We start from the raw sequence: 16129 nt of genomic DNA, 5'->3' as shown, positions 1-16129 counted from the left end.
AGAGGAAGGCCTGGAATCTATGGAAAGCATTCTGTAGCTTTGTTTTTACAAAGCACACCAAAAGGAACTTTATGTAACCACAAGGAACAGCTTTTACATATATAGTTCAAAGTCTCTAGCGTCAACAGTGTCAGTTGCTTTGAAAAATAAGTCAAGGCCTGATTCTTTCAAACTTGTTCTCTGGTGCTGTCATCCTAGTTGAACTGGAGCATTAATCTAGCATCTATTTCTTAGATCTTTAGTGTAATTTAATGTTTGTGCTTTTCTAAATTTATGTGCAACTGGGTTGTGATCTTACATCTTGATTGTCCTTTATAAAATATTGTCAGTTGACATTTATACTAGTAACTAGGCTTCACATGGGATTGCAGAAGTAGCCGCGGCCCAGAGACTCTAATGCAGTACCGCTGTGAATTCTAGTGTTGCTAGCTATTTAGAGCAGCTGCTTTTCTATATGTCTAGGATTGGTTCAGTAGGAAGGGGTTTTTGTTTGGTAATCTTTGACAATTCCAAAATTTTAACTGATCTATGGATACTCTGGCAAGTGGCTTAAATGTTTCCTGTTGGTCTTTATTTATATAGCACCCAAAGTGTACTGGACATTTTACAGTCAACTTAGAGGAGGCAGCTTAATCTCAGAGATTTCAGCACAAAGAGGTAACCACACCGCCCAGAGGCTGACGTTCAGAATATGCTTCAGTTATTAAATCTTTTGTTTTTAAACCCTTGGTTTACTGCTTGCCTTATGATCTTTGCCAATTCCCCTCAACGGTCTCTTTAAATATTGCTTCATTTATAAAAGGGATTATGTGGTGAATCCCCTCTTCTCCCACATTTTAAAAAAGTAAAACATGAATTCTTCCTCCCCCCCGTGATTTTATTTTGAAAGACAATCTGACTATCTAGTGCACAGGTATTAGTAAAAGCTCCTAGGGACAGACTGGCCAAGCCGTTTTGACAGTTCAGGTCTAACCTCTTTACTACCCACTGGAAAGGCCTGGGCGTTCCCTGCCTTGCACCAGTGCCCTGTGTTTCCGGGGGTGGGGGGAGGGTTGGTTATGGGCCGGTTCCCTGGGTGGCTGTAGGGCTTGGCTGGCTTAGGGATGGGGTTTGTGTAACGTTTGGCTGCGGGGGGCCGGGCGGGGCCGCAATAGCGGGCGGCTCACGGCAGAGGGCGGGCTCGGGCTGCTCCGGCTGCAGCCACGTCGCCAGGCCCGGTTCCCAGGCGCGTCTGGCTGCAGGGAGCGGCCGCGCCGCGCTCCCCGCCCGGGCCATGGAGGGGCAGCGGCTGGTGACCGAAGTGGGCGCGCGGTGCCTGCTCGTCGGGGCCTTCCTGTGAGTGGGGCCCGGCCGGGGGGACACGTCGTGCAGGCGGGGGGGTCCCCTCGGGAAGCACCCCCACTCGGTCCGGGATGCGGCCGGGGAGCCCCCTAGGAAACACCCCTGGCAGGGACAGGGCGGGGGAACTCCCCACCTTAGCACACATGGAGAACCCCGGGGCAGGCCCCCTGCACATGTAGCACAGATGGGGATCCCCCTAGGAAACACCCCCGTTAGGGACAGGGTGGGGGCAGCCCAGGGCGCCCTCTCGCACCTTAGGACACATGGGGATCCCCCGGACAGCCCCACCACCTTAGCACACATGGGAATTCCAGGGCAGCCCCTCCCCTCCTACCTTAGCGCACCCGGGGATCCTGGGGCAGCCCCCCCCCACCTTAGTGCACACAGGGATCCCCCAGGACAGGCCCCCCAGCTCTGTTGATGTGATCCTTCTGTGTCGTCTGGACACTGGACTGAGAGCCAACCCGCTCATTGCACTTGGGCTACTGACTGCCAAATGGTAACTACTGTCACCGGTGGCCTGGGCTGCACTATGACTTCATGATGGGAAGCTCTGGAGACAGACAGCCCTAGTGGTATCTGTGACACCCCAGAACCAGGGAACTGGGTAGCAACTACAGAGAACCTGCTTTTATTTTTTAGAGGTTAGGTTAAACCTGCACTGGTGTGGAATGCCCCATTTTCTCCTCCCAGTGTAGCCAGCCTGGAGGGATTCAGCACAGAGGTGTGTGGCTGATTTGGCTGTGATGTTTCCTCTTTCACCTCACTTTCAAAACAGAGGAGGTTCCCTTCATGGAGATAGAGGCCTTGACTGTGTAGGAAAGTTGCCCGTTTAACTTAAAGTGGTTCTTAAATTGATACAGTTAAAATGGTGCATGACACTTTAGTTTAAACCTGTGGAGTAAAGTAGAGACTGGAAGGTAACAAATGTGTCTATATTTAAGAATGGCTCTGGATCCTGGGAATTACAGACCAGTATGTCTTACATCTATACCTGCTAAACTGACAGAACTGATGATTGAGCTGTGGGACACATTGCCATGGGATGTCACTGAGACCAAAAACTTTGCAAGAGTCAAAAAGGGACTGGATAGTTATATGGATGAAAAGAATATCCAGAGTAATAATTAATGCTAAACAGGGATATTAAACCTTGTGCTTCAGGGTTTAAGCCAATCTCTAACTATGACCTGGTCTATACTACGTGTTTATACCAAATTTAGCAGCGTTAAACCAATTTAACGCTGCACCCGTCCACACAATGAAGCCCTTTATATCGATATAAAGGGCTCTTAAAACCAATTTCTGTACTCGTCCCCGAAGAGGGGAGTAGTGTTCAAATCGATATTGCCATGTCGGATTAGGGTTAGCGTGGCCGCAATTCTACGGTATTGGCCTCTGGGCGGTATCTCACAGTGCACCATTGTGACCACTCTGGAAAGCAATCTGAACTCGGATGCACTGGCCAGGTAGACAGGAAAAGCCCCGCGAACTTTTGAATTTCATTTCCTGTTTGGCCAGCGTGGAGAGCTCACAAGCACAGGTGACCACGCAGAGCTCATCAGCACAGGTAACAATGCAGTCTCCGAAGAATTGAAGAAGAGCTCCAGCATGGACCGCACGGGAGGTACTGGATCTGATCGCTGTATGGGGAGAGGATTCCGTGCTAACAGAACTCCGTTCCAAAAGACGAAATGAAAAAAAATTTGAAAAAATTTCCAAGGCCGTGATGCAGAGAGGCCATACCAGGGACTCAGTACAGTGCCGTGTGAAAGTTAAGGAGCTCAGACAAGCCTACCAGAAAACCAAAGAAGCAAACGGAAGGTCCGGGGCAGGGCCGAAAACATGCCGCTTCTACGCTGAGCTGCATGCAATTCTAGGGGGGTCCGCCACCACTACCCCACCCCTGTCCTTGCTTTCCGAGGTGGGGGTGGTAATCTCAGCCATGCCTGAGGATTCTGCGGATGGAGAAGATGAGGAGGACGAGCTTGCAGAGAGCACACAGCACTCCATTCTCCCCAACAGCCAGGAGCTTTTTCTCACCCTGACGGAATTGCCCTCCCAAGCCACTATCCCACACAATGAAGCCATGGAAGGGACCTCTGGTGAGTGTACCTTAGTAAATATAAAACATGGTGTAAAAGCAAGCATTTTTTAATGATTAATTTGCCCTGAGGAATTGGGATGCATTCGCGGCCAGTACAGTTACTGGAAAAGTCTGTTGACATGTCTGGGAATGGAGCAGAAATCCTCCAGGGACATCTCCATGAAGCTCTCCTGGAGGTACTCCAAAAGCCTTTGCAGAAGGTTTCTGGGCAGGGCAGCCTTATTCCGTCCTCCATGGTAGGACACTTGACTACGCCATGCATGTAGCAAGTAATCTGGTATCATTGCATGACAAAGCCTAGCTGTGTATGGTCCTGGTGTTTGCTGGTATTCAAGCAACATCCATTCTTTATCTCACTGTGTTATCCTCAGGCGAGTGATATGGTTCATGGTAACCTGGTTGAAATTCAGGAATTTAATTAAGGGGACAGAGATGGCCATTCCTACTGGGCTGTTTGCCTGTGGCTTAAAATAAATCCTTCCCTACAGGTAGCCAAGCAGAAGGGGTGGGGGTGATTAGGGCTGAGCTTTTTCGCATTTGGCTAGCAGGGATCTTCCCTGCTACCAGCCACGCAGTAGGGGGGGAGAGGAGGGTATTTAGCAGTGATCTTCCATGATACCAGCCACACGGGGGGAAGGGGTAAAGCAATCAGCCCAGAGAATTGAATGGGGGGTGGTTTCTGCTGCTGCTGCATGTTAACAGGAAAGAAGCAGCACTCAATGGGCTTTGCTTGCTATTTGGGAAAGGAGGGCGCTGGATATATGAAGGCCTGCAGAAGATGAAAGACAATGGCTTACCATGGCCACATGCAAGCCGAATTCTGCTGCCCGGACCTGCGTCTGTGAGATCTAACACCAGGGCCGCAGGCACTCAATATTAAGATGCAAAATGCCACCTTGTAGTGAAATCACATGTGCTATGTAAGGTGAATAGTGTTGTTCACCATGAAAGAGTATAACCATTGTTCTGTAAAATGTATCTTTTCTCTCTTTTTCCCCTCCCTCATGCAGCTGCACATTTTTCAAGCCTCCCTACTCCATCCCGAAGACTATCTCAGATAAGGCGGCGGAAAAAAAAAAGACGCAAGACGAAATGTTCTCGGAAATCATGGAAGTGACCTGCAATGAAAGAGCTCATCTGAATGAGTGGATGGATGTGGTATCGAAGTACAGGAAAGATGCCAGTGAACGTGAGGACAGGAGGGACGAACGTGAGGACATGAGGGACGCTTGTGATGAGAGGTGGCGGCAGGAAGATCAGTGGTGGCGGGATGCAATGCTGGGGCTGCTGCATGATCAAACTGACATGCTCCGGCGTATGGTGGAGCTTCAGGAACGGCAGCAGGATCACAGAGTGCCGCTGCAGCCCCTGTATAACCACCCTCCCCCCTCACCATGTTCCATAGCCTCCTCACCCACCAGATGAGTAAGAACTTGTGGGGGGAGGCTCTGTGCACCCGCACACTCCGCCCCAGTGGCCAGCCCAACCAAAAGGCTGTCATTATTATGAAATTTTTTTAGTGGCCTTTTCCTTCACTCCTATCCTCCTCCCAAACCCCATCCGGGCTACCTTGTCAGTTCTCTCCCTCTTTTTATAATGAATTAATAAAGAATACATGATTTTTAAATGAGAATGACTTTTATTTCCTTAGAAAGAAAGCTGTGTTCAAAGTGTGGGAGGGTAGCTTACAGGGAATGAGTCAGTCAAGGGGTGGTGGGTTTCATCAAGGAGAAACAAACACAACAGTCACACTGTATCCTGGCCAATGATGAAACTGGTTTTCAAAGCTGCTCTAATGCGCACCCCTTCCTGGTGTGCTCTTCTAATCGCCCTGGTGTCTGGCTGTGCATAATCAGGAACCAAGTGATTTGCCTCAGCCTTTTCCCCCGCCATACAGGTCTCCCCTTTACTCTCTCAGCGATTGTGGAGCACACAGCAAGCAGCAATAACAAAGGGGACATTGGTTTGGTTTGGCTGAGGTCTGAGCAAGTCAGTAATGTGCACCAGCGTGCTTTTAAATGGCCAAATGCACATTCTATCACCATTCTGCACTTGCTCAGCCTGTAGTTGAACAGCTCTTGACTACTGTCCAGACTGCTGGTGTATGGCTTCATGAGCTATGGCATCAAGGGGTAGGCTCGGTCCCCCAGGATAACTACAGGCATTTCAACATCTCCAATTGTTATTTTCTGGTCTGGGAAGTAATTCCCTTGCTGCAGCCGTTTAAACAGAGTAGTGTTCCTGAAGACGTGAGAGTCATGAACCCTTCCTGGCCATCCCATGTGGATGTTGGTGAAACGTCCCTTGTGATCCACCAGTGCTTGCAGCACCATTGAAAAGTACCCCTTGCGGTTTATGTACTGGGTGCCCTGGTGCTCCGGTGCCAAGAAAGGGATATGAGTTCCACCTATCGCCTCACCAGAGTTAGGAAATTTCTTTGCAGCAAAGCCATCGACTATGACCTGCACATTTCCCAGAGTCACAATCTTTCGTAGCAGCAGCTTAATGATTGCTTTGGCTACTTGCATCACAGCAGCCCCCACAGTAGATTTTCCCACTCCAAATTGATTCCTGATTGACCGGTAACTGTCTGGCATTGCAAGCTTCCACAAGGCTATTGTGTCTCACTTCTCAACTGTGAGGGCTGCTCTCATCTTGGTATTCTGGCGTTTCAGGGCAGTGGAAAGCAAGTCACAAAGTTCCATGAAAGTGCCCTTACGCATGTAAAAGTTTCGCAGCCACTGGGAATCATCCCACACCTGCAACACTATGCAGTCCCACCAGTCTGTGCTTGTTTCCCAGGCCCAAAATCGGCATTCAATGGCTAGAACCTGCCCCATTACCAGCAGGATCTCCACCGGGGCCTGCAGTTTGAGAGAATTCTGTGTCCATGTCCTCATCACTCTCGTCGCCACTCTGCCGTAGCTGCTGTCTCCTCACCTGGCTTTGCAGGTCCCGGTTCAGCATAGACTGCACGAGGTCTTTAAAATGTCCATGATTGCCTTCTTGAGCTCAGCAGGGTCCATGCTTGCTGTGATATGGCGTCTGCACAGTTCACCCAGGAAAAAAGGTGCGAAACATTGTCTGCTGCTGCTTTCACGGAGGGAGGGGTGAGGTTGTACCCAGAAGCACCAGCAATAATGTTTTTTGCCCCATCAGGCACTGGGATCTCAACCCAGAATTCCAATGGGCAGGGGAGACTGCGGGAACTATGGGATAGCTACCCACAGTGCAACGCTCTGGAAATCGACGCTAGCCTTGGTACATGGACATACACCGCCAGATTACTGTGCTTAGTGTGGCCACGTGCACTTGACTTTATACAATTTGTTTTAAAAAACCGGTTTCTGTAAAATCGGAATAATCCCGTAGTGTAGACATACCCTATGAGAGATCAGAAGGAGCCATAAGGCTGACCACAGAGTGTCCCACATTTACCTAGTGCAGAGTTCTTGGACCTTCGTCTGAGGCATCTAGTGATGGCCACTGTTACAGATATGGTACAGGACTAGAGGGACCTCACCCTTGGGTCTGATCCAGTCTGGCAATTCCTGTGAGATAAGCCACTTTAAACCAGAATCAGTGTCCACACAGCTTTTTGCATTGGTTAAACTATATTCGTTTAAATTTACCCCTTGAACCAGTGTAACTTTCTCTTGTAGACAAGCCGAAGATGCAACCTGACTACTCATTAGGCAGTTAGGAAGATAGGATTAGACATATCTGAGAATACCAATGACCCATCTATTTCAGTACCTAGCCTTTGACTGTATCCTGTAACTGATGCGTCATGGACAATCATACAATAACCTGCTAATTGGGAAAGTTTTCTCCTAGCCCCAAGCAGTCAGTGGTTGGCTTGTGCCCTGAAGCATATGGTTTTATCTCATATATGTTTTCATCATAGCTAGTATATATGAGAATGGAATTCGTATTAGTCATGTAATAGCTAGTGCCTTTTTTAATTTGACCTCTGGGATCCTCTGGTAATGGAACAGAATCACTGCTGGCAGGGTGATTTGTGTTTCTAACAATGCCTTGTGGCAATAGGTGCATGCAAAGTGTTTCATCAGTTTCAACCTTTGTTGCCTTTTAATTTCATTAGTGTCTCCTTGTTCTTGTATTGTTTGAGAGAGTAAGCAGGAGTCACTCAACTGACCATCTCCTTAGAACTACCCAAATCCCGGCACTCCAAACTCTCTTGTTTTTTCTCTAGGATCATGGAACTTCTGCCTCCATTTCAACGTGTCATACAGCCTGAAGAGATGTGGCTTTATAAAAACCCATACATAGAAGCAGACCATGTACCCACCAAGCTCATGTTTGTAAGTATTTGCCCAGGTCACTACACTCTATTTAGGCTTTTTTAGTTTAAATAATAGCTATCAGCTAAAAAATCTTCTTAATTTACAATACTGATATTTTAGATTAGTAGAAATGAAAGAATTTTCAAAATCTGATGTACCTGTCCTTACTGATGCTCTGAGATCACTTTTTGCATTTCAGCATGGACACAGAAAATCAGTTTCATGTTTGTTCACAGTCGCTTTTACTGTCAGGTTCTCAATGCTGCAGACCTTTGCATTTCACACGCTGCCAGGGAATATTGTTTCAAATCAACTGTTTTCAGTGGAATTTTATTTTATTAAATGTGCAGTTGTTTCTGTTATAAGTTTTATAAGAAATTGTTTTTAACAAAACCTCGCCTTTTGGGCCAAATTTTTGGTGATTTAAAAGTTTTTATTGGATGTGAGGTAGGAGATATAGCTATACAAGCAAGCCAAAGAAGAGGGAATGCAGCTCCCTAGAGAAAGAGGAGGTGGGGGGAAAGATGAGATGGGAAGAGAGGGAGAAGTGATGATCGATTGGATGAGTGGTTACTGGGTGTCAGTGAAGTGCTGATCCAGCAAAGCACTTTAGCTTGTGATTAGAGTTAAGCACAGGCGTAAGTGCTGTGATGACTCAGAACCTGAATGAAGCTCAAGGAGAATGGAAGTGTGACACACAGGATTATAGGGATGCCCTCAGGAAAAGAACAGGCTCCTCTCTGAAAACTGTTTACCTACTACAGCTGCAGGTAGCACTTAAGATCATTGGAACTGGAAGAGAGAATTTTAATTCTGTATCAGTTCCTATAGTGAAGCTGACTGCAGGTACAGTGCTGCCCAGACACAGCTTCCCCGGCAGATTGTGTGGGGTTTCACATAGCAACGGGGGAGAAAAAACATTTAAAATAGGAAAATGTGATTGCAGAACCGCAAAAACTGGACTCCAGTGCAGGGGTAGGACGTGAGATTAAAAGTAAACTCACCATTTTTCAGGTAGCCAGTGTTTCGTTGATGGGCTTTGTCCCTTGATTTGCAGAAGTGGCATTCCTGGTGAGATTCTGCAGTTCTTGGATTGGTCAGTGGCCTTGGGGGCAAAGAACTCCACTTCCTTTTTGTTGAAGAGGCAGGTACAGCGTGTAGGAAATGCTAAAGGAGAAAACTCTTGCATGGCATTGGGATTTGGTGAGTTGACCTTTAGGTCAAGTACCATGTTAGACTCCCAAAGTGACCGCAAATGACATTTGGGCCTGTCTGACCACAAGAGCATTCCCTGGAGCACTGGGTGCTGTGACACAATCCCAAAGAGTCCGTTGTCCCTGAGATACCAGCAATAACAACTGTTGTCTCATGACAGCTGCTCTTGTTTTTCTCCCTAGCAAACAATTTGGATGATACAGCTGGTGGATTAATTAGTTAATATTTGCAAAGATCCTAGAAAGTGAAACATGCTCAGGGGCCTTACTGTTCTCAGGAAGCAACAATGAATGAATGAGCAGCAGCGAGGAGCGCCACAGCGGAAGTGATGTACGAGAGCAAGCTGAGGCTGCAGGCCCCTATGTCAGTGCGATTATTTATACAGCTCCTACGAGGCATTTTGCAGACGTATATGAATATAAGCCCCCTTAAGAGCTCACCTAAACAGAAACAGCAGCAGGGCAAGGCTATTACATGGATTAGAGCTTTAACAGGGAGAATTTTTGGCTGCTGGTCTGCTTTACCTTTGCTGTCCTTGTATCTGGAGAGCTCCCTATTGATGGACTTCGCCTCCTGCAGGTTAGGGCATTAGTGAGAACTAGATGGCAGACAACAGAGAGGAAGCCATGCTACTGGTACCTACGCTTATTCAGTATTAGCTACTGACGATAATAGCTGGGATCAGCTTTCGGTTTGTAAAGAGTAAATGGGGGAGCACTCTTGGGTTTAGAGTGAAGGTTTTTAGCCTCCTTTAACAGCTCATGCATTGATTTTTGGTTGGGAAGCCGAGGGAGCTCCAGGAACAAACATGCAATGTTGTTACTGTGCTGTCTTGTGTCGTTGCAGTTAATTTCGTTTTTGTGTCCCCTGATGTTCATCCTTCTGGCAAAATTCCTCATGAAAGTTGACCGCAGAGACACTCAGGAGGCCTTTTTGGGTGAGCTTATCTCCCCCCGCCCCCATGTCCTGACAGGCATACCGACAACATTACACTGAACTGAGGGCATCCTTGGGGCAAACAAGTTCTTCTTCTAGCAGCAGTAATGCCCAATGGTAGATCAGCACCCAGCACATGGGACACAGGGAGCATCATTGTACTCACACAGTGGTTCTTTAGAGCTGTGGCTAATGTCACAGCCTAGGGTGGGGGCATCTCCTTGTTACGGCTCAGGAACCTCCGTGTGATGGAGAGTGGGCCTGAGGGGAGGAGGGGTCTCTTGAATCCATTGCTGGTCACACAGCATGTTGGCCAGGGTGCATTAGGGAATTGGGAACTTCTTCCTGCTGGGGGCCTATTTGCTGGACTGTCTCCCACTGTGTGCCTTTCACGTACTAGGCAACATCCTGGCTCCACTGAAGTCAGTAGCAAAACATTGGCTTTTATGGGACCAGGATTTCACCCACTGTTCTTAAAAAAGCTCTGTGGACTTCACCACTCCCAGACCATTGTCCCCTCTTGTCTGACTCAGAGTCCAGCCCTTTCCTTCAACCTTAAGGCAAACACCTGCAGGGAATGCTCAGTGTTGCTGGGCAAGGCACGTTCTTCCCTACGGTCCGTGTACCAGGTGTCATGTAAGGTGAAAGTGCCACCTCTAATGTCAACTCAGGCACACAGGCCAATGCACCATCAGCACCAGCTGAAGCATCCCTCTGATAGAGGCTGCTGATCAGGTGCTTGGCCGACTCCACCTGCAAAGTTTCTCCAACAACTGCTGTGGGGATGGGCTGGTTAAATATTAACATGCGTTTGGTGCTGACATGGGCTCTTTGCTCTCTTCCAGCTGCCAGCCTTGCTCTTGCCCTGAATGGGGTCTTCACCAATGCTGTGAAGCTAGTCGTGGGAAGGTAAGAAAGTCCATTAATTGCCAACCCCTGTGCCCACAGAGCCAGGCAGTCTTTTATGTGGCAGTCAGCAGTGCGTTGCCTGAGACGGGCTACATTTTCCCAGACCCTTTTGGGGGGAGTGCGGGGACAGGCTGGGGGCACTCTCTTAACCACCCACCCTCAGTGAATTTAGTGTGGAGACAGTGTCTCTCCACAAAGCAGCAGTGGCAGAGTGAGCTTTCCCTGCATGCTCTCACTGATGCATGAGCCTATTCTTGGAGGGTCTCTACCAAGCTCTGCGGGGAATTGAGTCATTGTAGCACATTTATTCCTCTGCCAGTTGAGGTGTGGCTACTGATTAGTTTCAGGGCCTGGGATTGGGACACTCCCTCTCCCCACCCACGACCACCACCCAGGCTGCTGAGCAGCTGTTGGAGGGCAATGACTATCTGTGGTAGTCAGGCTCTCTCACTTCCAGAGCTGCCAGCCACCTGGGGTGCAGGACTGTCATAAACAGATAGCTAAGGGTTAATGTCTCTTTCACCTGGAAAGGAATAACCTGAAACACCTGACCAGAGGACCAATCAGGAAACAAGACTTTTTCAAATCTGGGTGGAGGGAAGTTTTGGGTGTGAGTTCTTTGTCTTGTGTTTGACCCTCTCAGCTCTGAGAGTGATCTTTCTGTCTCCTGCCTTTCTAATCTTTTGTTTCCAAGTTGTAAGTACAAAGATAGGAAGACCATAGGTTTATATTGTTTTTTTTTGTATTTACATGTGTGTAGTTGCTGGAATGTGTTAAATTGTATTTTTTTTGGATAAGCTGTTTATTCATATTTTTTTTAAGCAATTGACCCTGTATTTGTCACCTTAATACAGAGAGACCATTTTTATGTATTTTTTCTTCTTTTTTTTTGTTTTTCCATTTCTCGGCGATGGGCCACCTCTTCTTCTTGTAGTTTTCTGTGGTGGGCAGCATCTTCTTCTTCTTGTTTCCTTCTGTGAGCTGCCTCTTCTTCTTGCTGTTTTCTTTTGTGGGCTGCCTCTTCCTTGGCTAGTTCTGCATTTATTAGTTCTATCCGTCTCTTATGTTCATCTTCTTTGTCTATGGCTTGTTGCCGTGCTCACTCCTGTCTTAGGCTTTCCTTGGAACTCATGTTTTCTGCTTTCTTGTGCTGAGGCGCCCTCTGGTGTTTATTGTATGAACTGCAGCTTCTCTGTTGCCTCCTGGGGTCTGTCTAGCAACAATGCCTTTTTCCCTTTCTTCCTCTAGCTAATCTTTTAAATGTAAAGTAAACCAGAAAAACCACTTTATTTGCATGTGTATTGCTGGATACTTGACTCTCAATGGGAGTGCTATTGTCTCACAAAAGACCCCTAATAGTTCCTTACTTAATATGCAAGCCAAAAACTGCAAGAGAGAACAGAAAAAAAAATTCTCTCTGGTTCCTTTTAAACCCAAACCCTCTCTGCTTAAAAGCCCCTAGCAGAGAAAAGGAAAATAATATTTCTACTGGCTTCTGGATTCTTCTATCTATCCACACCGCTGTGCCACCATGTCATAACATATTTCCCAGATTTGGACCTTAGCATCCAAAATATGGGTGTTAGCATGAAAACCTCCAAGCTTAGTTACCAGCTTGGACCTGGTAAAGCTGCCACCACCCAAAAAATTTAAGTGTTTTGGGGCACTCTGGTCCCCCCCAAAACCTTCCCTGGGGACCCCAAAGACACCAGTTCCTTGAGTCTTACAACAAAGGGGAATAAACCATTTCCCCCCCCTTCTCCCTTCCAGGTGTTCCCTCCCTGGGTTCCTGGAGAGATACACAGAAGCAAGTTCCGTGAATCTAAACAGAGGGACTCCACCCTCCCCGTTTCCAGTCCTGGAAACACAAGTACTTCCCTCTTCACCCAGAGGGTATGCAAAGTCAGGCTTAGTAAATCTAACACAAAGAGATTTTCCCCCTGACTTCTTCCTCCCACCAATTCCCTGGAGTCCCCACTAAAGAAAACTCCAACAAGTCTTAAAAAGAAAGCTTTATTAAAAAAAAAAAAAAGAAAAAATATATAAAAATGGTCTCTCTGTATTCATATTTCTTTTAAGCAATTGACCCTGTATTTGTCACCTTAATAAACAGCCTTATCCAAAAAAAATACAATTTAACACATTCCAGCAACTACACACATGTAAATACAAAAGAAAACAATATAAACCTATGGTCTTCCTATCTTTGTACTTACAACTTGGAAACAGAAGATTAGAAAGGCAGGAGACAAAAAGATCACTCTCAGAGCTGAGAGGGTCAGACACAAAACAAAGAACAAAAAACTCACACCCAAAACTTCCATCCACCCAGATTTGAAAAAGTCTTGTTTCCTGATTGGTCCTCTGGTCAGGTGTTTCAGGTTACTCCTTTCCAGGTGAAAGAGACATTAACCCTTAGCTATCTGTTTATGACAAGGACTCCATACCCCATTCTCTACTCCAAGCGCCTTCCTTCCCCAGGAAGGGCTGTGCTGGGGGGATTCTGGAACAGGCAGGCAAGGATGCCCTCTGGTGCTTTAGCCTGAGCTGGGGAGCGTCCAGTCAAACTATGCCAGCTGCTAAGTGTCTCCTCCTCTGCATGGTGCAGGGTCACATGCTTTTCCTTTCTGCCCATTAGGCCACGGCCAGATTTCTTCTACCGCTGCTTTCCGGATGGACAGGCAAACGCCAAGCTGGTATGCACCGGTGACCTGGACGTGGTGACTGAGGGACGCAAGAGCTTCCCGAGTGGGCATTCCTCTTGTAAGCATTTGTTTCCTCTTTGCAGTGCATTATAGGAGAACCAAACAAGGGTGAGCAGGTGCTTGGGAGGTGGGATCAACTTTGCCACTGCCTTGCCACGTGGCTTGGGGCATGTTCATTGACTTCTTGCCAGGCCTCACTTTTCCCTCTGTAAAATGGCGCTGCACAAAGCTCACTGCTGTTTGCAGAGCTCCTAAGCACCAGGTATCAGTACTTCCTCCCCAGCCCAGGCTCCCTGTCCCTGCTTTTTGCCTAGTGTCCTTTCAGGACAAGCTCAGAGAGGGCCTTTATCCTCTTAAATCACTCCTGGCAATGGATGGCTCCTGAGCCGGGGTTTGTGTGTCTGCTGGGGCTCTTGGAGCACGGGTTCTTCAGTGATGTGAATTTCCCCCTTTTGCCCAGTCGCCTTTGCTGGTCTTGCCTTCTCTGCCTTCTACCTGGCAGGAAAGCTGCACTGCTTCGCCCCTGGCGGGCGTGGAAAATCCTGGCGGCTTTGTGCCTTCTTATCACCACTGCTCTGCGCTCTCCTCATCGCTCTGTCCCGCACCTGCGATTACAAGCACCACTGGCAAGGTGAGCATGCTGGCCGGGGAGAGTGGAGAGCAGGGGCTGTGGGAACAGTGGTACGTAATTGGGACATGCTCAGTAACCGTGGTGATGAGCACCATAGAAGACCCTGGATAGGTTGCATGGGGCAGTGATGTTCAGGGCTGGAAGTGGGACACAGAAATGTTGGGGAAAGAAAAAGTCATTTCCAGGGTTGTGCTCTATCATACTCTTTGGGCTGTAAGTAGCGGAAGCAGAGAGCTCACTGTGAAATGTGTGTTCTGCTCAGCACTGGAGCTGAAGATTAAGTGGCAACTCTAACTGGAGCACCATGAGCAGGCATCGTACTCACTGGGGCGTTCAGTTCTGCTGTGGGTAGTGCCTGGAGCTGTGCCATGGGCTGGGTACTTATGAATGGGAAAATATATTCAGGGATCGTTGCTTGGTCCCAGTAAGAGCTCTGAACAGCAGTGGATTTGCTGGGCCCCACATTGCCGATTGTTGTGATATCTAAGCATAGCTCCTTGGGGTTCAGTGAGACAGTGCTGCAAGCTGGGGGTGAATAACCCTTTTGTTTCCACCCCACAGATGTGCTGGTTGGCTCAGTGATTGGCTTCACGTTTGCATATCTATGCTACAGGCAGCATTACCCTTCCCTGACTGACTCAGAGTGCCATAAACCATTGCAGTGTAAATCCAAACTACCACCAGCACAGGAGCACAAGCTGGCCAGCTCCAGCTTCCACCTGGAAATATAATGATGGGATCCACTTTGCTGGGACCGGCCCTTGAGTAATCATTCCTTCCACTCTTCAGCCCGCATCGTGGGGAAGGGTACAGGCTTTGGGGCCATCGCTCACTGCCTACTTGGTGAAGTAGCCCAGTAAACCAAACGCGGATGCGGCTGATAGATGTATAGGAATTGCTCCCCTGAACATGGGGTAAGTGGTCCTGCTCAGCAGGCCTTGGCTTGTACTGTTCTTGTTTGAGAGATGCTCCCCTCTTTCAGGCCAGCCCTGGAGGAAGCGAAGCAGGCTGGCTACGACACCATCTAAAGTAAGAACTGGCTCTCTGTGAAGGGAGGCTTGGTGGAAATCCTGTAGGTGTATGGGGCCATGTAGTAATGTGCAGGGAAGTCAGCCCTCTCCAATGGAAAATATTTTATGAAAGGACAGCATGCACATAGGAAGAGCTGGTCAGTGTGGTGGGTACTGCATTTAGAGATAGCACCTCCTTGGCGTACCCTGCAGCCTGGGCACACTAGGTGTGGTTTTAGTGAAAAAGCTCTGTCCTACAGCAGGTCCAACAGATGCTGGGCTGAAGTCCTGGTGTGGCACCCTGGCTGGCTTTGAAATCTCTCCATGCCATATTGTTGGACACTGCACAGACTGCTTTAACCAATTTGTAAATACATTTGCTTCCAGAATCCTGCCCCAACTCTCACCTGAGGATAGCTGGACAGTGTCTTCAGCACTCTGATCAGTTTTAATCCCGTCCTGTGTTCCCACATCCTCCCAAGGCCAAGATCAGCACTGTAGTGCTAGGGACCTGTCTGACCAATACCATGGGAAGCTGTCACTCATGGTCCCACTGTTAAGAATTACAGCTAGTTGAGGGCATGCGCTGTGATGTTTTATATTTAATTCCAACCTAGAAGCAGCAGGGCAGTGAGATGGTGTCTGTACAGCACCATCCACGGGCTCACTGCTTTATGGGCAGGATGTGTCGCTCTGTCCATAACTGTTAAAGGTGAAAGGATACAGCATCTTTCCTTGTAGAATGTTTCCCTGTGGACCAGCTGAGCAATTTGCATTCTTGTTTCCTAGGAAATCTGTTAATTTCAAATGTAATGTATCCCTACCATTAAGTACTGGAACTGCTGACTGTGCTAAGCTAAGGCCTGTGAAGTATATCTTGTTAATCACACCTAACATAGTTCAGAGTATGCAAGAGCAAGGGCTCAGCCTTGTTGTGGTTTTTAGGGGGAGGAAAAGCAGCATAGTAC

General features: G+C 47.9%; 1 protein-coding gene across 5 annotated transcripts; it reads left to right on the top strand.

Annotated features, from left to right (window-relative positions):
- The first annotated feature begins 560 nt into the window (after positions 1-560).
- Positions 561-16112, top strand: PLPP5 (phospholipid phosphatase 5). Of its 5 annotated transcripts, none has more exons than XM_030552198.1 (7): positions 561-657; positions 7665-7773; positions 9817-9907; positions 10752-10815; positions 13454-13578; positions 13981-14151; positions 14713-16112. In XM_030552198.1, the coding sequence occupies exons 2-7, from the start codon at positions 7669-7671 to the stop codon at positions 14880-14882; spliced, it is 726 nt and encodes a 241-aa protein (XP_030408058.1). In that variant the 5' UTR covers positions 561-657; positions 7665-7668; the 3' UTR covers positions 14883-16112. The 5 variants fall into 5 exon arrangements, with proteins under 5 accessions (XP_030408058.1, XP_030408057.1, XP_030408059.1 ...); XM_030552197.1 differs by lacking the exon at positions 561-657 and adding an exon at positions 1233-1335; XM_030552199.1 differs by lacking the exon at positions 561-657 and adding an exon at positions 1412-2065.
- Positions 16113-16129: the final 17 nt, after the last annotated feature.

The sequence above is a fragment of the Gopherus evgoodei genome, chromosome 2, assembly GCF_007399415.2.
Source record: "Gopherus evgoodei ecotype Sinaloan lineage chromosome 2, rGopEvg1_v1.p, whole genome shotgun sequence".
NCBI lineage: Eukaryota > Metazoa > Chordata > Testudines > Testudinidae > Gopherus > Gopherus evgoodei.
The sequence above is the reverse complement of the archived record's forward strand: the minus strand, read 5'-3'. Positions and strand labels throughout refer to the sequence as shown.